Source organism: Polypterus senegalus, chromosome 1 (genome assembly GCF_016835505.1).
Source record: "Polypterus senegalus isolate Bchr_013 chromosome 1, ASM1683550v1, whole genome shotgun sequence".
Lineage (NCBI taxonomy): Eukaryota > Metazoa > Chordata > Cladistia > Polypteriformes > Polypteridae > Polypterus > Polypterus senegalus.
This window is the reverse complement of record NC_053154.1, coordinates 39241539-39266052: the sequence shown is the minus strand read 5'-3', so window position 1 is coordinate 39266052 and position 24514 is coordinate 39241539. Positions and strand designations below refer to the sequence as shown.

The 24514-nt window shown below is 37.2% G+C and overlaps 1 protein-coding gene across 3 annotated transcripts in view; it reads right to left on the bottom strand.

The window, feature by feature from the left end:
• pabpn1 (poly(A) binding protein, nuclear 1) overlaps positions 1–24514 on the bottom strand; it is a 43767-nt gene that overhangs the window by 4780 nt on the left and 14473 nt on the right. For all 3 annotated transcript variants that reach the window (XM_039747265.1, XM_039747256.1, XM_039747275.1), the window contains exons 3-6: positions 9580–9647; positions 9386–9492; positions 8848–8935; positions 4336–4487 (exon numbers count right to left, since the gene is read on the bottom strand). In XM_039747265.1, the coding sequence (XP_039603199.1) occupies positions 4336–4487; positions 8848–8935; positions 9386–9492; positions 9580–9647 (415 nt within the window). The remainder of the gene's footprint in view (positions 1–4335; positions 4488–8847; positions 8936–9385; positions 9493–9579; positions 9648–24514) is intronic.

The following is a 24514-nucleotide window of genomic DNA, read 5'->3' as shown; positions in this document are numbered from 1 at the left end:
AAGCAATATTTATTTTAAAAATAAAACCCAGTATGAAAAATAAAAATTTGAATCTCCCAATAACTACTTTAGTGAAAGTCATCCCTGGTTTGCTGAACAATCTAATCTACTCCTAATCAACAAATCAAACTTCCTAAAACACAGCAGAGGATAATTTGTGCCAATAATAAAAGAACCCAAAGTCACTCAATTTAAACAACCACCTTAATGTTTAAGCAAAATATTTACAATGTTGTTTTGATTTGTATTATTTTCAATTACATTTTGATTATTCCTCTATTTGCACTTAGGATACTAGATTATGGCATCTTAAAATGTTTTAAAATATTTTATCATGTGCCAAACAAATATCTTAAAAGCAAACTAAATAGCACCATATTTCCCTCTCCTTATATATACAGCAAGCCTCCACTTGCTTCACAAACATAAAAAGGCAAGCTTGTAATTCGTCAGGAATATACAGCAGTGTTTTTTCTTTAGATCATGTAAATCTATTGATGGAAGGTGGGAAATGCCATGAAGAGTAGTTTTCAGGATTAATAGCATTTGAATTCTGCTCCTCAGAAGTACAGAATATATTCTTTCAAAATTTAACATTATGAATGTCAAACCATTATTTGCAGGCCTGGGGCCTCATATAAAATATTGCTAGATAAAAAAAATGAATTTTGTCCCTTACATGTTAAAGGCCACAGTTAATGTAATTTGTTAATGAATTGGCTGCATGGTGTATGTATGTTGGACCCCATGGGTAAACTGCACCCCCAGCGTCCATCATGTGGCATCTTCTTTGTTTTGGAGTTGCTTGGGATAGGTTCCAGCTGCACCCAGTCCTGGATAAGCAGGTCAAGAAGATGGATGGATCAACAAATAATACCAACAGCAGCAACCCTCTTGCACATTTTCAGTCCTAAAAACAGAGAAATACTCTGTACAGTTTCAGTTACAGGTTAGATCACTGCTTTGTATTCAGATTGAGAGAGATTATTTCAACTTGAATGTGTTGCATAAAGTATTTTCCTCCTGTATCTGCCAGCCAAGGTCCTGTTGGCAAACATGTCATTAGTATTCAGTCTGAGCAATTGAAATGGCTACATGTGTTCCCTATGCTTTTGCCTGCCTGTACAAACAGCGGCTTGTTGGTCTAAACAAATCACCACAACACATCACACATACCTCTTTTGGAAAATATTTAAAAACAAGTGTGATGTCTGTATCTTTGATGAAACCAATAACTGAAAATTATCCAACTTTCAAATCAGTTAACTATTTCACACCTGAATGCTATACTATGCATTTCCTAACATCTTAATAAAGTGCTTATTTTGGCCCAGATAAAAACGTTAACACAAAGTTTTCCTGCGACTTAAATATAAATGGTATGTGTCCTTTACCATGATGACAATGACTAAACTTACTAGTTTATTTAGATGCCCTAGAGTCATCCTCTTGAAGATGTGTGCTGAACTGGAACCTATGTTACAGAGACCATCAGGCAGGAATTACACAATTGCACACTTCATAATGAAAGAGTTTGATTAACCAAAAGAAAAGATCCCAGAAGTCTGCAAACACCATCCAACTTTAAATCCAGATTACTGTTAATGAACCTTGGTTAAAAACTTAACTCATTCATACAAGTGCACCTTTTCAACATGAGATATTATATTATATATATATAAAAATAGGCTCCTAAACATTTTTCATTCTAATGGTTATTTAAAGCAACCGTGCATGAGTCATAAGCACTTTATATCTTGCAGAAGCAGGATGTTGGCAGCACAAAGTATAGATGCGACACCCAAAATATGTAACTTGCAACCAAACACACTCCAAATAGATATTGTTTTTTTAATTGAGGATATTTCTTTATTCATGGACATTTGACAGCCACAATAGATGCAAAGCTGACCCTATACTGATTCACCCTTAAATTGAATATCTCCGATATACTACTATTGCTGTTTGCAAGAAAAGCTTATATCCATAATACCACACATCTGGCTAATTAAAAGAAATACTTAAAAAGCTTTACTAAATTCCACAAACACCACACATTTACCCTGAATCATTTTACTTAAATATGATAAAGTGATGCAGTGAGTGAACACATGGTAGCCATTTGCTAAATACAGTACACTGTGCTCTTCATTTACACTTTATTTTCAGAAAAAGTAAATGATGGTGGGAATGTAAGTGAAGCACGGGCCTAATGGAAATTTGGTTTGAAGGCATGGTGTTAATTACATGCATTCACACTAGTAGACTAAAAATCCAACTAAATTTAACATTTAAGTAATTTATTTAGTCATGCTTACACAAGAAAACGTGCATCTTCAGGTGCATTCACAACGTTGCTGAACACTTTACAAACACTGCTTACAAAATGGCTTAGTTCAAACAGTCTGACATACATTTCACTTAGATGCACCAAAGACAAAACCGTCTTGAGAATTCGAACACTTTTCTGCATACAATTATGTTTTCCTTTAAAAAAAGCTATTTGGTATGGAGGAAAAAGGAATTCTAGGAGTGGATAAACAATTCTTTAAATACTCTCCAATTTAATGAAAGTCATGGAAACACAGAATGGATAAGATACCAACAGCTAAAATGATTGCCAATTTCCTCATTTTATACTGATCATTCACAACAATCCAGAATTCTACACAATTAGAAGTACTAAATCCTGACAGGCAAAGGTTATGCCTAAAAAGGATGTTAAGCCAAAATCAATACTATGAGAAAATGGGCAGATAAACCTAACATCGGGTTAACCAATTTGTGCAACACTAGCGTTGAGATTAATATTTTTCTATGCTTTGTTTTGGATTATGAGCAACAACACTGTATTTCATCATGAAACAATTTCTGTGACAGTCATCTTCAAAGCTTTCTGTATGTACTGCAAGAAACATACTAGTGTTTCAGTTGAACTTGAAGGAGCACTATTCACAGGACAGATATTAGCCAAGGGTATAACAAATACAGCATTTGATTAGAATGTACCAATGCCAAAAGCAGCATCCAGCTAGGGCGATCAAAAGGTGCAAGAATGTGTCAAACATATGAAGCAAGAATTTCATTAAGAATTTAACAATAAAAAATTTACTAAAGAGTGATTTACAAAAATTATAAACACTTCAGATTACCAAATTAAGGTCTAAAATATTTTATAATAGCTCTGTAAGCCTGTAAACAAGCCTGAAAAAGGACTTCAACTGCTATTCACATACAAATTGAAGAGAAGGCAATGTAAATCGGAATAAGTTAAATCAACTAAATTATCAATTAACTTTACAAGTGTTCAGATAAGATATTCCAAAAACACTGATCATTAAAATCTATTTTTGTCCAATGTATGATTGTGTTAAACTCTAAAACTTGCTTATGAAAACATTGAAATTAACGACATGGGGAACCATGCCAGTCTCCTGAAAACACATGTTAATACAGTACTGAGAACACACTTTCAATATTTTCTAATCCTTTCTAATGGACTAAAAGGTAATAAAATAGTTTAAGAAACCATTTGAAAAAGGACTTGTTATAATGGCACAAATTATCCTCAAGTATCCATGTGAACAATATGTTGTTCCACAGGCAAAACACTGGCTGCTTTATTGATTTACACTGCCTGGACATCTTCACTACAATTACATCATAAAAATTACACAAAAAGTATTTCATCAAATCTTAAAGTGGCAAGATCCATGGGGGAAAACATCCCAACTCCAACCTTAACTGCCATTTTCATATACAAACCCCAAAATCACCAAAGTATACAGCAAAACCAGAGGCCTGTGAAAAAGCACTCTTGCTCACCACTACACGATTAGGGTTGTTACGTTTTGTTGACTGAAACACTGTTCACTACTTTGTTATAATACAATGAACAATATTTCAGGCAAAATGATCACTAATTCACTAAGAATATGATAAAACCATTATATATCCAAAGTTAAAAAAATTAAAATAAAATAAAATCCATGCACTGAAGGATTAATGGGCACCTATTAGAGCGGCTGGATTCTTTATAGTTAGAGACAAAGCAACCAATGGCAATGTCTACTTCTTAAAGTAAAAAATTATAACAGGAGTCTGACCCTGTTGCATACTAATGTTGAGCAGAGAAAACAAATTGCTAGTTTCTGGTGTCTATACAGTATATCTCAAATACTGGATTAAGTTCTTATTCATTTTTTTTTTTGGTAGTAGGCCATCTGACTTGTGTTACTGCCAACTCCTCTGCTGAAAAGCATGCTTTGCAGTCTTTTAAAAGAGACCAAGTCTGTTTCCAGTGAGGTTGAGTGAGATTAGAGAGATTTCCCTGACCTGAAAGCTCTGCCTCTTCCTCGTGGAGGGGTATAACCACTGTAGTATCGAGCTCGTGATGTAGAGAAGGTACCCCGAGACCGAAATCGAGCTCTGGGAAATCCACGATCTGTAGTGCTGATTCCAGGCCGGTTTGTTCTCTTTGCACCCACCTGCATAAGAAAGGCAAAAATGATTGTGCACAAATTACAAGATGCTATTTGTACAGTTTAAGCCAACTGAGAATATATAGCTATGCCTTTATTTAAAAAAACCTCAGTCCTCTTCGTCAGGTTTTAGAGGCTAAAACAGTAATGAATACAAACTCAAATGCTATTTGGATTAAACTAAACTTATGAAGTACTAGGCAAAATACCCGCGCTTCGCAGCGGAGAAGTAGTGTGTTAAAGAAGCAATGAAAAAGAAAAGGAAACATTTTGAAAATAACGTAACATGATTGTCAATGTAATTGTTTTGTCACTGTTGTGAGTGATGAGTGTTGCTGTCACATACATACATACATACATACATACACACAAATACATATATATATATACACACACATACATACACACACACACACATATATATATATAAACATATATATACATATACTGACATATTTACATATATGCACACACAGCTATTTCGTATCAGTGCAATACGCTGCTTGTTAAAACGGATAACTTGCAAGTCTGCGTGGATATTATGAACTATCATATTTGTTCAAGTTCTATTTAAATTTTAAATAGAAGGAATTTTTATTTAGTCAACAGAAATATCTTTGGTAGGAATGGTCAAAACAGACAGGAATATTATTCGTGAATAAATCAACTCAAACCTTAAACAACTTATAATATTTTGCTCTCCATAAAAATATATCCTGTCTAAATTATACAAGTTAGAAATAAAGTAAACGTTAAAAGAACAAACATTCAAATTTCTTTACTCTTATGTAATTTTATATAAAAAATAAACTTAGATTTTAAATATCCCAAAAGATTTTGCTCTCCATAAAAATATATCCTGTCAAAATTATACAAATTCAAATATGAACATGCTGCATAACAAAACCTAGAAATATAAATAAAATGTGTTCCTTTCAGCAATAACAAATCAAATCATTCAGTTGTCTTTGCTCATATGTCATTTTAGAGCTGGACGCCTGGCATCTTTTTGGCAACAAGTTCGTTTCTGTTTTGTGAGGTTCTGTGTTGTGGAGATTCTCAGGATGGATTGCAGGTGCTCATCAGTGAGGCGACTCCTGTGTGCTGTTTTGTTAGTCTTTATCACTGAGAAGAGCTTCTCACACAGATATGTGCTACCAAACATGCACAAGGTTCGAGCCGCATGTAGACGGACTTTTTTTGTTCTTCAAAGTCACCAAAGCGCCGTGCAAACTCAGTGCGCTCAGTTTATCAGCAAAGTGCGTGTTTGGGAACACCGTAGTGACGACTTGGTTTAACATTACTTGGCAACAGGGAAAGTGGGGCAAATTGCACTGGTGCATTTGTGTCTCCCATAAAAGCAGCTTCACTTGAAATCACTTTGTGATTGTGCACGGTAAAACGTCCGCTGAAGTGTCAGATTCTTATTTAATTCTTCTGCTTTCTGTATCTTCTGCATTGCATTCAGGTTACCCTGATGTTTTGTCTCATAGTGCCGTCTTAGATTAAATTCTGTAATTACAGCCACATTAGCTCCACAAATGAGACACATGGGTTCAGTAAACATATACTCAGCCTCCCATCGGTTTTAAAGGCTCTATTTTCAGAATCAACTTTTCTCTTCAGCATCGTGTGAGCTAGCTTCGCAATAACTTGCAGCATCATAAGCTAGACTTGATTAACGCGTAAGTGTTCGGCAAGGTAGCTGAAGCGCTGCATTATGGGATCTGTAGTTTATTGTGTTACCAACGCTTCATATACCTGGGCCATTAATAATAATACAGTATATAAAATGATCTCGGGGCGGATATAATTACACGCCGGGCGGATGTGGCCCGCCCCTTGAGTTTGACACATATGGACTAAATAGAACTTGAAAAGATATATTTTTTCAAATGTGATCGCGCAATTCAGATAGAGTTGGCGCACTACAGCCTGCATGCCTCAATAAGTCATCCTCCCATCGCTCTTACTTTTTTACCGTTCATCTAATGAATACACTGAGTATGTCTTTACCAAAACAATCATTGATGGCGAATAAAGTATCCATTATTCGAGTATGTAGATCGGATATATATATATACATATATATATACCAGCGTATCGCAGCGAGAAGTAGTGTGTTAAAAAGCTAGAAAAGAAAAGGGAACATTTTAAAAATAACGTAACATGACTGTCAATATACAGTATTTGTTTTGTGAGTGTTACTGAGTGTTGCTGTCATCAAGGATTTGATTATCATTATTTCTTTCAATCAGGTTCGTATTTGTAGGATGTGTTGTGTTCAAGTTACATTCCGTGTTTGTCAATCGTTGTAAAGATGACAGGTTTCATTCATCGATTCGTTTCTTACTGCATCAATAAACAGCTCGTCTTCTTCTTTATCTGAGACCTGACACACTGCATGCACGGGTTTTTTACACTGTCTTCCTTTAGCGGGACATTGACTTTTTCCAACGTGTGCTTTGTTTCGCAGTAGTTGGATTTATGAATATGCTTGTATGTATGAGACGCTTCATATTTTTGCTGCCTTTTCAATTGTGTAATTCGGTTTTGTTCAGCGCTTTTGGAACTGTTGCTTTTATCTGTGCACTCGCGCCAGTTCACGTGAGCCACTCGTGTACATGCATCGAAGGTTCCCAGCTGTGCTGGTGCCATCTCGTGCTATGTCCATGGCTGTATTTAATGTGACCTTAGTCCTGGCACTTAAAACTTTCTCTCGCAGTTTCGCTGAGTTTGTGTCAAACACCACCCTGACCATCTCATCTTCCTCTCCATAAGCACAGTCCTTCACCCGTGAATATTTATCCGTGGTAGTTTGCTATTGGATTGCCGCTGACGGACGGCCTTATATGGGCAGGCACTAAATTACAAACGCCAGCGGCAGCCTGTCTATGAACTTAATTTAAAGTGTAGGTTTACATCGTGCTTTGTTTCTGAAGTAGCAGAACTCATGAATATGGTTGTATGTGTCACTTTCGCTCGCTTCTTATTGTTTCGCTGCCTTCTCAATTATATAATGCATGTTTTCTTCAGCGCTTTTTTTAGGTCTTCCTGGTTTTCTATGTACTGCGTGATTATGTGGGAGGCGTGATGATGTCACACGAAACTCCGCCCCCACGGCGTTGAAGCTCATCTCCATTACAGTAAATGGAGAAAAACTGCTTCCAGTTATGACCATTACGCGTAGAATTTCGATATAAAACCTGCCCAACTTTGGTAAGGAAGCTGTAAGGAATGAACCTGCCAAATTTCAGCCTTCCACCCACACGGGAAGTTGGAGAATTAGTGATGAGTCAGTGAGTGAGTGAGGGCTTTGCCTTTTATTAGTATAGATAGAAAACCTGCACCAAGCTGGGCTTTAACAGTTGTGCAGGGGATGCTATGTGAAGTTAAGCTATACATTCACGAAACATGCTAACAGATACACAGATTACAGAGCAACCTTTAGTGCATCTACAGGGTGTGTGTATTCTATATTTAAGAGCTGTGCACAGCAATCTTTGTAATGCTGTTGCCAAAGATTGCCTGAATAACCCAGTCAGCTAAAATGTTTTGTAAGGAACTCACTCTAACTGCTCCAAATAAATAAAATCAATTTAAAATATGTAAGGTGAGGATTTTTATTTTAATAAAAACCAAAAGGTTTAGTATTCTATGGCCATATCGATGAAGTACTGATCAAGATGGCCTTCACACCAGCTACAAAATCATGACATCAAAAAGGTCTATAAACACAACTTAATATTTTGTCTTGCTTTTTTTTTGCCTTCCACTGCTCTATAGTGGTCAGTTGTAATTCTCTTTTGAACATCTGCCTGCTATCTCTCAATATCCTACATATTTAGTGCTTGGAACAAACATTATTAAAATAGTATTTATAATATGTAAACAACTTTTATAATGATGGTGGTGTTCATATTTTTGTTGGAGTTTGAATTACATATACATACATACACACACACACACACACACAACCTGCCACCCCACATTTATTACTGTTGACTGCCAATTACTTCCTGCATCAGAGTGAAACATACACACAAGTTTTGCTATTGGTCTCAGAGTACCCGCAACGCACGTGCTGGCACCTGCATTTATTCTATGCTATATCATGCAAAATAAAAGTGAGCGTTGTAACTGATAATACTATAAATAACTGATCAACTAATTATTCCTGTTAGAAACTTGGTATACAATACAGCTGGAGTCTTACATTTTAAAACTTTCTAGAGTTAGTGTAACTCTTGAAAATAGAGGTACATAACTCCAACACTATGCTTGGAAAGTACGTTTACAGATTTTTCTTTTTATTAAACACAAAAAACCACCTTTACAAATTAATGTACCATCAACGTCACTTTACCTTAATCTGTCGTCCTCTGAAGAGAGACTCATCGAGCGCCATTGCCGTTCGTACAGACTCCTTATCTGCAAATTCTATGTATGCAAACCTAAAAATGAATGAACAAATGATTACCATAACGGAGAACCAACAAAGGAATATCAAACTATCACCTCCACTATAAAGTATTCCATCATGCACTTCCCCATACATACATACACACACACACACACACAGCAACATTTAACCAAAGAATTTACAAAATACATGCTAAGCCTTATTAATACTGCATGTACATGTATACTGTTTAGAGACAGCACCTTCAGATTTGAACTATAGGAGACAAAAAGCTGAAGGATTTGACATTACTATACAAGTCTCACAGTCAAGACTTTTCTTAGGTTATGCAACTAAAGCTGACAAAACAAAACACATGTATTTGCATGGAATGCTTACCCAGACATACATTCATTCATTCATTCCTACACTTGCATCAGGCCAATTTAAAGTCTCACAATCAAGTAATGCACTAATGTAGGAGCACAAAATAATGGCATACCCTTTAGGATGTCCTGTGAACTTGTCGCACAAAATAGTTACTCTGTTTACTGAGCCGCAACCATGAAAGTGAGCTTCCAATTCCTCTGCTGTTGCTCCATAGTCAACCTAAAACAAAGAGGAATTAAATTCACACTTTTTTTTTAAATAAAAAAAAAGTGATTGGGCTAGAAAAAAAACTACACAGAAACTCACATTTCCAACATAGATAGATCTGCCATCTGCTTCTATTCTTTCTTCAATAGACATTATCACTGGACCCGCTGAAACATGAAAGTTTTAAATTTAATGTACATTCATCATTAGTGAAATGAAAGAAGAAAGGGGATGGGGGAACTCTACCTCACACTCAAACCTAAAGGCAAATACTCTAAATTCTCACCTATCTGGTATGATGGCCTATCGGTTAGTGACATTATCTCAGACTGTGATATGGGTTCAAAATATCTGTGTGGTGCATGTGCAAACTAAAAATATGAAAAACCGGTCTGTTCCATGTGCCAACTACTTATAGGATATTTGGACTAAAGAACAGCTAGTCCGCACTGCCACCTTTAAAAAAATCCAGACTTTTGCACGGCCTAATCCGACTCCTGAAATTAACCAAAATGTACGGAAAAAAAAACAAAAAAAAAACCATGTCACAAGAATGGAGATGCAGTTCTCTTTAAAAGACCATATCTGCGATCTCACAGAAACTGTCTACTACTAGGGACATGTATGCTCTGATCCCTGAGATCATGCATCCTCAATGAACTGCAGTCACTCCAGTCCCAAAAGTAGCACGTCCCAGTGAGATGAATGATTTCCGGCCTGTCGCTCTGACATCATATGTGATGAAGACCATGGAGCAGCTGCTGCTTCACCACCTGAGGCCACAGGTCCGTCATCATCTATATGCTACACCGATCCCTCTCCCACTTGGACAGAGGCAATGGCGCAGTAAGAATTATGTTTCTGGCCTTCTCTAGTGCCTTCAACACTATCCAACCTCTGCTCCTTAGGGACAAACTGACAGAGATGGGAGTAGATTCATACCTAGCAGCATGGATTATGGACTATCTTAAAGACAGATCTCAGTATGTGCGTCTCGGGAACTGCAGGTCTGACATTGTGGTCAGCAACACAGGAGTACTGCAGGGGTCTGTACTTTCTCCGGTCCTGTTCAGCCTATATACACTGGACTTCCAATACAACTCGGAGTCCTGCCACGTCCAAAAGTTTGCAGACGACACTGCTATTGTGGGCTGCATCAGTAGTGGGCAGGAGGAGGAATATAGGAAATTAATCAAGGACTTTGTTAAATGGTGCGACTCAAACCACCTACAACTGAACACCAGCAAAACCAAGGAACTGGTGGTGGATTTTAGGAGGCCCAGGCCCCTCATGGACCCCGTGATCATCTGAGGTGACTGCGTCTAGAGGGTGCAGACCTGTAAATACCTGGGAGCACAACTGGATGATAAACTGGAGTGGACTGCCAATACTGATGCTCTGTGCAAGAAAGGACAGATCCGACTATACTTCCTTAGAAGGCTGGCGTCCTTCAACATCTGCAATAAGATGCTGCAGATGTTCTATCAGACGGTTCTCTTCTACGCAGTGGTGTGTAAATTACCCTTACTTTTTTAATATACAATTTAAATCCCGAATGACAGTCCTACAAGGAACCAATGTGATCAGAAACAGCACTAGTATTTTGATCACACCTCAAACCATCTAAAACCCAACATGATGTGTGGCCAAGAATGAGGCATGGATGTGGGTGTCAGGTTTGAGTAAGCTCATGGAGTTATGGTGGAAGGTGGAAAGAAAGAATTAGTGTGGAATACCTCTGAACCTACGTAAGTAGAGTGAGGCAGTGCTGGGTGGTATGTATATAACAAGAGAGAGCAGCTGTGAAGTAAAAATACTCAAGTATTGTGCTATGTTACTTGTTCTTTAAAAAATAATCTAAAAACATATGTTACCCAAAACACTGATCACAAGTACAAAACATGTCAGGATAACGGTCAGGTGTTTGCATTTGACAACACCTGTGACTTCACACAAATCCTTTTTGAAAATAACATCGGGTTATCAGAGAACCCGATCGATCTGTTCTTAACTCTATTTTTCTTTTTGTAACAACTTGATTGCTTTGTATGAAGTGTAATAAAATTAATAAAAAAAAAAAAAAAAAGAAAAATAACATCGGGTAAAACGCATGTATTCTTGCTAAAATATTTTTAAATACTTCGAGAAAAATCAGAGGAGGGTATGTAGTGGAAATGCATTCATGTGGAACTGAACTTCTGAACTGAAGTTTGGACTCTTGATCAATGAATGAGGGGGAAGGTCAAAATCCTGGTAAGTACATATAAATTGAGGTTTATTTTGATTTAATGTGTATTGCAAATTAGCATTTGTATACATTGCTATTTAAATAACTCCAATCATGTATTTATTGCTCATCATAGCTGTAATGCATTGCATTTTAAAAACATGAGGGTGTTTCATTTTAGTGTAGAATTCAAGGTATGTAATGCCCCAGTAGAAACTTGTCAACCATTAGAAATTTTTTTACATCATTTCTATCATGATCGAAGACATCAGGAACTTGTCTTTATTACTTGTGTCAAAAGAAAAGGCACATGGTAGGGATAAGATGAAACTTTACTCTCAGACAGAGCCAGCACACCTCATAGTACACATTCACAACCGCCACCAATCCTGTCTCCAAAAGAGTTTTTGTTTGCATGTTCAGTTTTTCAAGAGGACTCCTGTCCAGCCCCCTTCCAATCCCCCTCTTCCTTTAACATCTGGAATTACTTCTTCAAACTCCAAAGCATGTTCAAATACAGAAGATAACTTCCCCATTTCTTTGATAGTTGAATACAATACTGTTATGGTATACTACTTAAACTCTGATGATAAAGTAGCCCTTGCTTAAAAACTAAGCAAAATAAGCACATGCTTCATTTATCAAGAAGGGGATACAGAGCAGCAAAGATTTCATTTTTTAAATAAAATTAAAAAAAAAAAAAAAAAAGGTGTGAAAGTTCTAACTAGACTGTATAGGAGGGTTTGGTTTGATAGCCTCTGTTGAGGCAGTATTTTGTCTTTATTTGAGGCAGTATTTTGTCTTTATTAATAAACTTTTTAATTTATTAAGAGCTACTAACATTTCATACAAACAAGTCAAACAAAAATAAAAATTCAATTCAACCCCCACCCTTGAGAAAGAAGGCGGCCAACATATATAATTTTTCTTCATGCTCATAAAGATGTTAGATGAAAGGGAATTTGAAAATCTAGTTAGGCTTACTTGTTTTTGTTCAATTGGGAACCAATTGAATTGGGAAGAATAGCTTGGATGTTTATTTTTGGTCAATCTTGTTTCTTACTGTATAATCAATACAGTTTTCCAAAGATTTTGTATCTTTAATGATATGTATAATGCGTGTTTCTTTTTCTCTCTCCATTCTTTTATTTTTCACAAAAAAAAAAGTATTGTGAAATATATTTCAAATTTAATTAGATAAGTTGTGTACTTGCAATCATTAGATTGATAGAATGAAATACCACATTTCTCAAGGTCATTGTGTGAGGCACAGGCAGGGGTGGTGGTCTCTTGATAGGCAATCCCTTGTGGTTTTCAGTCAGCAACATGTCTTGGGCTGGTGCGCACCTTGCTTTTGCTGTCGAAGTGTTCTTCAAAAATAATGCGCCTTTCGAACACACTTCAGCATTCCGCCCAATGTCCCAAATCGGAAAAGAATTCTTCAGTGGGTGGCTAAATTTAAACAGACAGGTGCAACATTGAACAGAAAATCTTCAGGCCACCTTTTGACTGTACAAACACCTGAAAACATCCAAGTTGTAAGGGCATTAATTTTACAGTCTTCTAGATGTTTAGCGCGCAAACATGCTTCTGCCTTAGGCATTTCCAACACATCATTGAGGATTTTGCAGGACCACCTTAATTTCCATCCATACAAAATGATTGCCGTACAGGAACTCATTGAGAGAGACTAGAAGAGCCATAGAGTTTTATGCGAACATTCTGCAAACTGTTCATTAAGATGCCATTTTCATGTACAGCGGCAAGGCACATTTCCATTTGAATGGATGCGTAAACAAGCAAAACCCCTGCATGATGATCATGTTATAGTCTGGTGTGCTAGTGCAGAATTTGGCATTGTAGGCTTTTACTTTTTTTTTTTTGTCGGAGGGAGAGCAACGGTCACTGTCACTTTAGAATGTAACATTGAAATACTAGAGAACTTTTTGCGGCCTCAACTGGAATGGATGTGGTGGATGACTGGTTTCAACAGAATGGAGCAACAGCTCATATGGTGCATAGATCTATGCAAGTTTTGTGGGAGAGATTTCCAGGCAAGCTGATCTCCCTGTGTGATCACAAGTGGTCTTCACATTCGCCTGATCTCACTCCGTGCGATTTCTTCTTGTGGGGCTCTCTCAAGTTGAAGGTATACAAATCGACCTCAAAACCATGAAGCCTCAGAGGACGTTATTCCCCATTGAAATGCCCGAATGAGTAATTGTTTCATGTTGTAATTAAATTTTTTTTTTATCATCTTGTGGCATTTTTTATATATAAAATCCAACGTCCGTCTGCTTTTCACACGAGAACTACTTAATGGATTTAGATTGGGTTTTTTTCCTATTTTGCTTGAACATTCTGGGTTATTTGCGACTTCTCTTATCGCACTATTACAGTTCAGTTGCGACACCAATTTATTTGTGCAAATCCAAGAGATGGGCTGCAGGGAGCCTGAGGTGGGACCTCGGGGAGTAGCGAGCCAGGCGGGGCCATCCTCACTCACATACCAGCCGCCACTTAGCTAGCGATACCTGTTTGTTCAGCACACATCATCATCATCTACAGATTGTTAAAGAGTAAAGTTTGATGTTTGTGTGAGAGAGAGAGAAACGAACAGCTGTGTGTTTTAGAGGGTAGCTGCTGACTGCCAGAGATGGCACGGCCACGTGCTTCCACCCCCCACATGGGGGACACTCTCCCTTCACAGCTGAACATGATCATCTACAGTGGCAACGTTTGACGTTGAAGTGTACATACAAATTACTTTTTTTACCGATTTTTAAAAGTTTGTCCATTTCACTACTACACAGGCAGAGCCTTGGGGAACAGCTAGCGTAATAATATAGTAATATATTTACTTATTTGATTAAAATGGTACTTACAAAATTAAACAAACATGGGCCAACAGAAGCACCTAAACTGGAATCAGTCTGAAAAGTACACGAACATGGACCATACTGAAATATACAACGGCTGCAGTATATATTGGGATATATATTTGTGGACATATCGCTCATTCCCATTTACAAGAATCAAACCTTTTTAAAATGCCATACAGTTTAATTTGATGCAAGACAAAACCTGTTGTTTTTCCAAAAGAAAGAAAACGTTTCTATTGCCACATCTAAACAATTACAAGAGGAAATCAGGTGCGACTGTTAATGCAACTGAAACCTGTCAGAAGTAACGTGAAAAGATGAATGTTTGGTGAAGCTTGAAGACAACGCATACAGCGGGCACTATAAAGTGATTGCCAGGCACTGTGGCTAGGAGCATAGTCAATTTCTCATAACCGATCCAGTAAGAAAAGGTATTTAAGTGTATACTTCCCCTAACACATCTTATCTGCAAATCTCTTGGCAAATGCTGACATAGGAAATACAATTCCCATTAGCCAGTGTGCTACCCTGTTCATTCTCACAGAAGTTGAAATAAAATTTTCAAAAGCAGCAAGTCATAGATAGCAATTGCTGTATTTTCTCCTCAATTTTTGGACAACAATTTCATTGTCTCGTTGGATAACAGAGTTAAGTCAGTCTTTTTGTCTTATTTTGAATTAAGTTTAGATATGTTGCATTTACAAAAGTTACTCCCCTCGCTCCATATTTATTTTAATTGGGGCTTTTTTCCAAAAAACATTGTATGCAGTGTTTTGATAATTTGTTTAATTATTACTGTTGCTTGCATGGGTGCTGAACCTTAAAAAAGCTTCACGATTCCTCTCTTTGTCGGCATTACATTATGTCATCAGTGTGGGCATCTTCCAGTGTTCACTGTGAGAGGAGGAATTGTATCAGCAGAGTCTGAGCACTCATGTTTACCGTTTTAACATTTCAGCCTGATAATAACAAACATCAACAGATAAAGGAGTTTAGTACGGTTGCATTGCCCCTTCATGTTGGTTTGTGCTAAGCGGCACAATGCAGAAACTTTGCAAGTCAACTAGATTCAAAGCCGGAGCACAGCAGTACAGAGTGCAGCGAACACTGGATACAATGGGATAACTAAGTGTGACGCGGTTGTGGAGAAACTCATTTGCCCATAAGATGCGGTAGCGGTCCGAAGTCAAACAGTCACAAATTGTACAAGTCAATGTCTACACACACACAACATATACAGACAGTGTTCCAAATTATCATGCAAGTGTTGCATCAGTAGGATTTCAGTTAAACATTTTGGTTTTAGTATTTCAATTAAAGTTCTTGCTTGTTTTGTATCCCCTCTTTTTAGATAACTGGGATCAAATCTCAGACAGGTTATTAGTTTGCCACATGATCTCAATTAAATGGAAACCAACTGAATGATGCTGTTCCACATTAAAAGATGACAGCTTTCATGCAATATGGGTAGAAAGACGGATCTTTCTGAAGATGAAAACCGTGAAATTTTGCAATGTCTTGCAAAAGGCATGAAAACATTTGATATTTCACAAAAACTAAGGAGAGATTTGTGTGATTTTACAGCACAGTTGAATTCGGTCAGATAAAGGCTTAAAAAAAAAATAAAATAAAAATCTCGCAGGAAAATAAAATGACCACCTATTAAAAAGCCACTGATGAACAGCAAACAGGTATTTGAAGCTCTGGAGTCCAAGAACTTCTTGATACGGGACTCGTCAGTCTTCCTATTATGCATTAAAGCTGTATTGCAGCCATCCCTAACCAATGCTCAAAAAGAGAAATGTTTTCATTGATGACTGCCATGCTACACTGGATGTTCCAGACCGATGGAGTTCTGGATGATGGTGAACGGCCACACTGTTCCAACAAGACTGGGACATCAGCAAGAAAGTGGCTAAGTGATGTTCTGGGCTGGAATATTGGTAAGGGAGATACACAAAATGTATGTACTTAACTGTCCATTTCCTGCCATGGCGTTTGAGGGGAGGAGGAAAAAAAAAAAAAATCATGGTATGCCTACCATCATCCCCAGACCTCAACACTATTGGGAACCTGTGATGCCCTCTTAACACTAGAATTACCAAAGCCTACGAAAAAAACTTCTTAAATCAGACCCACCTTAAATCCCTTTACACCTCTCCGTCAGCATCTTTTGTCTTGTGAATGTGTCGATCAACACAAGCAGTCTGCTATTCCACCCCCTCCTCCCCACCAACGCAGAAAGAGCCCAGGTCAAGCCTTGATTATCTTCGAGTGAAGTGCTGAATTTTTAGAGGGGAAATAATAGATTGTCGATTGGAACACATTAATTTTATGTTTTCTGTGTCTACAACAATCTATGTAGACACATTGCTAAAACAGAAACATTGTTCATGTTGTAGTAATAAATGACAAAATGTCGGCATGAACTATATGTGTGAAGTCCAAATATCAAATAAACACTTTCACAAAAGGTGCAACTGCAGTAAGACAGCTTCCGTTGTGCAGTGGTAAGAACTGCTGACTTGTAACCAAGAGGATGCCGGATCGATCCTCGGTGTCTCACAAATTCACCGTTTTGAGTAGTGAGCTACTCTTATTATTATACAATAAAAATATACATTTGATTTGCATCTGTGACAGCCCGTGGAAATTTATAGTACTTGTAAGTTAGCATTTCCCCCCCCACTTTTAATTTTCTCAGTCACGATTACAAGCAGGCCCAAAAGATCTGATGCTGTTAGTTTTTATTTGAAACTGGGAATAACTATAGATGCGACTGGTGTTTTGAGACAATGGAACTGGACATTCTCTGATCTGGAGGGATAAAAGTGGACACACAAATGCTGGTGAATCTGCCTTCTTGGTATCTCATTGTAACTTTAATCCTTTTTATTCAGTTTTATTGAGTGTTCCTTACTCAACCTGACATGGTCCATGATGTCAAAGCCGCACTGCCAAAAAACAGACATAGGTATATGAAATATTTGGAATAATTCATTTTATGACCTGTATAGTATATTTCCGAAAACATTACGGCACTGATGCAACAATATTCATATTCATTCACATGCCTTTGTGCGGTTGTAATCAAGTAATTCATTTGAAAATGAACAGCATCAGATTGGGTGTAAATTTATGGTACTTGTAAACATTACCTTTTTTTCCTCCACCTTTATTCTCTCAGTCACGATCACACTCTCCCTCCCCACCCTCTTGATCTGACCCCTAACTAACAGCATCAGCCTAAATTTACACCTGAACGGACACTGTTAGTTTTCAAATAATACTACATTAGTGCAATGATGTTTTCTGATTGGTACTATTCAGGTCATAAAATAATTTCTTCAAAATGTCAATTATATTTGTCTTTCGTTCTTTCTCCAGTGCTGTGTTGACATCATGCACCAGAAGGTGTGAGCTTATTCAGTGTGAACAGGAACACAAGGGTGGCCGGTTGCTGTGTGCTACAACATGCTTGACCTGGCGACGATCAATGCACATGTACTGTTCAAGGCATGCACGGGGACCACTGAGAAAAGAAGAGTGTTCTTTGCTCATCTTGCAGAGGAACTTCATCATCACTTCTTACAAGAAAAGGTGATGGAAAAAGAAAGCGGATGTAACATTAACAAGCTTCTGTTCCAAGGCCGCTGCTTCCCCAAGGAAAGCAAACTCAGCCAGTGTCAAGCGCTCCTTCAAGGTAATAGGAACCACAACGTACAGAGAAGTGTACACATTGCAACAGGTACACATGTTGTAAAATGTAGGTAGGGCGGTCCTTGGGAGTGTGGCAACTGTTAACATTTGAATTTGATGACTGCATATAGCACGGAACTGACCTCTCTGTACTATTCTTTCCTCTGCATGTCCTGAAGTACAAAAGAAACACCACCATTCACCAAAATATGGAGAATGGGCAAGATTGGAGAAAAAAAAAAAACAAAACAAAAACACAGTCACTGATTACAAGGCATGCAAATGAATATGAATAATATAAAATAGTGTTCCATCAGTGCCACAATGTTTTTGGAAATGTACTATACATGTCATAAAATGAATTCCAATTATATATACAGTGATCCCTCGCTATATCACGCTTCGACTTTCGCGGCTTCACTGTCGCGATTTTTTTCTCATACACGCTTACATCACTACGCATGCGCTTTCTGAGAACTTTTATCCAAGCCCTACGATGGCTCCTAAACGTGCTGTTTTTTTCTAAGCCTTCTGACAATAAAACTAAGCGCCGGAGGAAGATGCTTACTATCCAGGAGAAGGTAAAACTCTTGGATATGATTAAAGATGGCAATACCCTACAAAAGCCTCCTCATGCATATGAAAAAGACAGCGCCAGCAACTGCCTATCAAGATGTTCTTCAGCCGCGCACCCAGACACCCAGTGCCTACTCCTAGTACTTCTTCACTGAAGACAAAAACGCACCTGCTGAAGGTACTGCACCACCTCTGAAGACTTTCCTACCGAGGTCGTGCCTTCATAGGTTAGTAGTTGTGTGCAATTAATTGGTATATTCTGCTTAATACAGACTTACTACTTGTAGCTTTAGGTACGAAGTGACGCGATGTGAGCAGAGTTCTGGTGCTCTCATCGTTCCCTTGCTTTTGTGCGTGATGCGCTGGAAAAATAAGACAAAATTATGTCTCTGGGAATAATGTTGATGGACTACATATGCCTTACCGCGTAGTAAATATCAGGTGAGATGGTGCTTGCTTATTCTCATCTATAGCTTATTTAGTGCATGAAACTCCGTCTTTAGCATTGTACGACTTTGGACAGGCACTTGAGGGGATAAAAAAAAAAACCTTTAGTTTTCGGGAGATGTTATGAATGGGCATTTTGATGTTCTCATTCCCTACACTTACATGCCTGATGTACACATGGAGAGCACAAAAATTGAGGATAAAAGTCGGTCGCCTTAAAAGGCGAGTGCGCCTAGTAATATATTTGTAACGTCTAATATGTCTTATTTTCTCTTATTTTGTCTAATATATTGGGTAATACGAGTGTAATGATGACTAAAGGGTGTTATTTCATGTCTGGAGGGCTCTAATAACGTTAAAAAACGTATTTAGAAGGTCGTAAACAGGTTTTCTATACTCTAACTGCGAAAATATTCGATTTATAAATAAAGAATCCTATTTGGGAAAATTCATTTATCACGGTAGAGCCTGGAACGGACTAACCATGATAAACGAGGGCTCACTGTACACCGGTCTGTTTTTTGTCAGGACGGCTTTGACATCATAGACAATAGGGTGCATACCACTTCAGCGCGAACAGGAATACTCAAAACTGAAAAACTAAATTAAAAAAATTCAAGTGAAAATGAGATACGAAGAAGGAATGATTCACCAGCGTTTATGTTTCAGCTTTTATCCCGCCAGATCTGAGAATTTCCAGTTCCATTGTCTCAAAACACCAGTCACATCCATAGTTATTCCCAGTTTCAAATAAAAACTAACACTGTCAGATATGTGCTGGTGGTGGGGATGTTGTATCATGACAGAGAATACAAGGTTTTTGACCTTGACCTTTTTTACAAGTACTATAAAATTTACACCGGCTGTTACAGATGCAAATCAAATGTATGTTTTTATTGTATAATATTAACAATAAGAGCAGCTAACTACTCGAAGCTGAAAATCTGCAGGGAAGTTGGTATCGAGCGCATGACCACTGGATTAGAAGTTAGCAGTTCTTACCGCTGCACCACGCAAGCCGTCATATTATCTTCGTAACTTTTCTGAAAATGTTTGATATTTGCACTTCATACATTATACAGTTCATGTCTACATTTTGTCATTTAACACTAAAACATGAAAAACGTTTGTTTTAACAATATGTTTACATAGATTGTTGTAGACACAGAACACACATAAAAGGAATGTATTCCAAATAATGACCTATTATTTCCCCTCTAAAACTCCAGCACTTCACTCCCAAAATAATCAAGGCTTGAGCCGGGCCCTTTCTGCGTTGGTGGGGATGGTATATAGCAGGCTGCTTACTGCTAGGGCTTAGACACATTTGCAAGACAAAAGAGGTGCGAAGGAATTTAAAGGTGGGCCGGGTTTACGAGTTTTTTCGTAGGCTTTGATTATTCTAGTTTTAAAAGGAAGATCTCAGAGTAGGCAGCTGTAAACCTTAAAACAGCATCTGCGGGAGGCAATACTGGCAACGTCAAATGACATACAGAAAGAAATTATACATGGACCTACAAGTTCAATGGATGAGAGAGTTGCGAAAGTTATATCAAAGAAAGGCTCATATAGTAGCCTCCTTAGTGTTAGACCAGCACGTTACTTGGGCTGCCAAAACCATGCTAAAATCAAGTCGAGTGTCATTAGGGCAACTGTACAGATGTATCTTGTGTAAGCGTTAGAATCAAGAATCACCACCCACATTGTAGAAGTGCTGTCAGTACTGATGTTCTTCGGAGAAATTACATCTGAGTGTAGGTTTTCACTTCTTGTGAAATATCTGCATTTTACCAACACAGACTTTGATGAGAATACCAAGCTTAGTGAATGTAAAATGGGATACATTTGGAATTCAGTTCTGTACACAAGGAAAGGGACAATGTTAGATCATAAAAATACAATCAGTAAGCCGTTGCTACGTCATTGGTGCAGACTTTGACTGTTGCTCAATTGATGGACAATTTTTATACTTCACCATCTTGCTTCAAAGAAAGACTGACACCTGGAATAGCGCGTCCCAACCATTTTGCCATGCCTGAAGACACTGTCAGAGCTAAATTGCAGCAAGGTGTGCTAGTAGCTTGACAAAAGGGTAAAGTGGTCGCATTAAAAAAGGAAAGACAAACAAGAGGTTTGTCTTCTTATCACTGTACATAATGCGGCTACAGTCACTGTACAAGCAGGTTACAAAGCCTTGTGCTGTGGTCAACAGAGAAGGGAGGGGAAAAAAAAAAAAAAAAAAAAAACTACAACCCCCCAGAATTCAGCTCCTACCTGCACAGTGTGCAGTTCAAAAACTAATAAATCTGGAAAGAAAATCCAAAATGAAACACGTTATTACTGTCCTGACTGTGAAGTTGGATTGTGTCTTTCACCATGCTTTAAATCTAATGTTAACAACTTAGTTAAGCTCTTTTCCTTACATTGCTGTTTCAATTTTTTTTTCTCAATTTTTATTCACTACAAAAGGTCTCTTTTTAAAATAATTTCATCCTTATGGGCTTGAAGATTCCTTTCTGGCCTTTGTAGTCCTATTTTTCATTTTGCCAATAGTTTTTTACATCTTGCCTGAAGAAGGGGCCTGAGTTGCCTCGAAAGCTTGCATATTGTAATCTTTTTAGTTAGCCAATAAAAGGTGTCATTTTGCTTGGCTTTTCTCACCATGCTTTAAGATTTACTACAGAAAGGACTCATTTTGAAATTATATACTGTTTTGGCATCATTAGCAGTATTAATACTGTTATTTTTGTTATTGTTCAGTTCATATTTTTACTCATCAACACCATTTTCCATCATTATACTTTTGAGATTTAATAAAAATGTAATTTTTCATCCCAAAAAAAAATAATGCTTTACACATATTTTTTGGAATTATATGCAATGCTAAGGAGGCTAATATGTAACTTGATCTTACATTGCATTTATTTTTTGAAAAAAAATTGTTTCTTCATGCAACAAATAGAACAGCTTTCTGTTCCAAATTCTTTACAACCTACTGAATGTTTTCAAACTTGTGCATAACAATCTGGAACAATGTATTTTAAGATGTTTTGAAAATATTAAAAAAGCTGTCATTATTAGTAGCTTTACCTGTAATAATATCCACATAATAATATACTTGGGGATTTAAAAAAATCCTTAATTGCACTGACTGTTTATGAAAAATGAACAGCAAGTGCATAATTTGCAAAAATGTATAGATACACACAAATATGAATAAATGCAAGACTGATTGACTCGTTAACAAAAAAAATACTTTAAATTTAGCAGTAACATATAGCACAGTAGGCATCCACAAAGAAAAGACTTTTCACTATATTAATAGTTAAAAGACAGAAAAAAAAACTTTTATTTTATTTACATCATTCCATACAAATAGATCAATTTTTTAAAAAACAGGATTGAAAACAAGTCAACATCCATGAAGGAATCATAACAGCAGGAAGGTTGAATGCACTGATGCAGCTCAAGTAGCGCATATACAGTACTATTGGCAAAATGAAATAGGACTACAAAGGCCAGAAAGGAATCTTCAAGCCCATAAGGATGAAATTATTTTAAAAAGAGACCTTTGTAGTGAATAAAAATTGAGAAAAAAAAATTGAAACAGCAATGTAAGGAAAAGAGCTAAACTAACTAAGTTGTTAACTTTAGATTAGGGATAATAAAAATCACAACGAACAAAACATGTATATTTAAACAATGTTCAAGTACTTCCTTGTGTCTCATATTAAATAAAATGTGCTTATGGTAAGTGTTCAAGTGCTTCCTTTTGCTGCGAGAAATATTTACCTATGACAGTAACTGAACAGGGAAGCAAACATTTTCATGTTAAATTTGAAAAAGGCAACTGCTATGAACATAAATGAGAATGCAACATAAAAAATAGACTAACAAATTGAGAATTATCAAGTAATGAAAATAACTGCAAAATAAATTAGCATTCATTAATCTTGAAAGTAGACTTCCTCCAGTATCTTTTTGCAAGTAAATGGGTGGTTGTTATACCGAATGTCAATCAATCACAGCATTTTTTCACTTAAGAAACATAGCTAAAGTTAGACCTCTTATATCATTGAAAGATGCGGAGAAATTAATTCACGCTTTTGTTTTCAGTAGACTAGATTACTGTAACGCACTCCTCTCAGGACTACCCAAAAAAGACATCAATCACTTGCAACGAGTGCAGAATGCAGCTGCTAGAATCCTAACTGGGAAAAAAAAATCCGAACACATTTCTCCAGTTTTGATGTCACTACACTGGTTGCCTGTGTCTTTCAGGATTGACTTTAAAATACTGCTTATGGTTTATAAAGCCTTAAATAATCTCGCTCCATCTTATACATCGAAATGCCTGACATGTTATATTCCAAATCGTAGCCTTAGATCTTCAAATGAGTGTCTCCTTATAATTCCAAAAGCTAAAATTAAAAGAAGTGGTGAGGCGGCCTTCTGCTGTTATGCACCTAAAATCTGGAATAGCCTGCCAATAGGAATTCGCCAGGCAAATACAGTAGAGCACTTTAAAACACTGCTGAAAACACATTACTTTAACATGGCCTTCTCATAACTTCACTTTAACTTAATCCTGATACTCTGTATGTTCAATTCTTCATAATAACTATTCACAGTGGCTCCAAAATCCATACTGACCCCTACTCTCTCTTCTGTTTCTTTTTCCGGTTTTCTTGCGCCACCACCACCTACTCAAAGCATCATGATGCACCAACATTGATGGACTGAAAGCCAGAAGTCTACGTGACCATCATCATCAGGTCCTTCCATGAAAACCCTAAATACAAAGAGGACTGTTTGACTAATGTTAGGTAGATTGCCCAGAGGAGACTGGGCGGTCTCTTGGTCTGGAACCCCTACAGATTTTATTTTTTTCTTCAGCCTTTGGAGTTTTTTTTTGTTTTTTCTGTCCACCCTGGCCATCGGACCTTACTCTTATTCTATGTTAATTAATGTTGACTTATGTTTATCTTTTATTGTGTCTTCTATTTTTCTATTCATTTTGTAAAGCACTTTGAGCTACATTTTTTTTGTATGAATATGTGCTATATAAATAAATGTTGATTGATACCGAATGTCAGGTCATGCTCCACAGTAACTGTGGCAATAGATAGTTTTTGATTGCACGTATGGTCTGCTGTAGTTGCAGTGGCAGCTGTTGCTTCTGGAAAGGTTTATATAAACTATA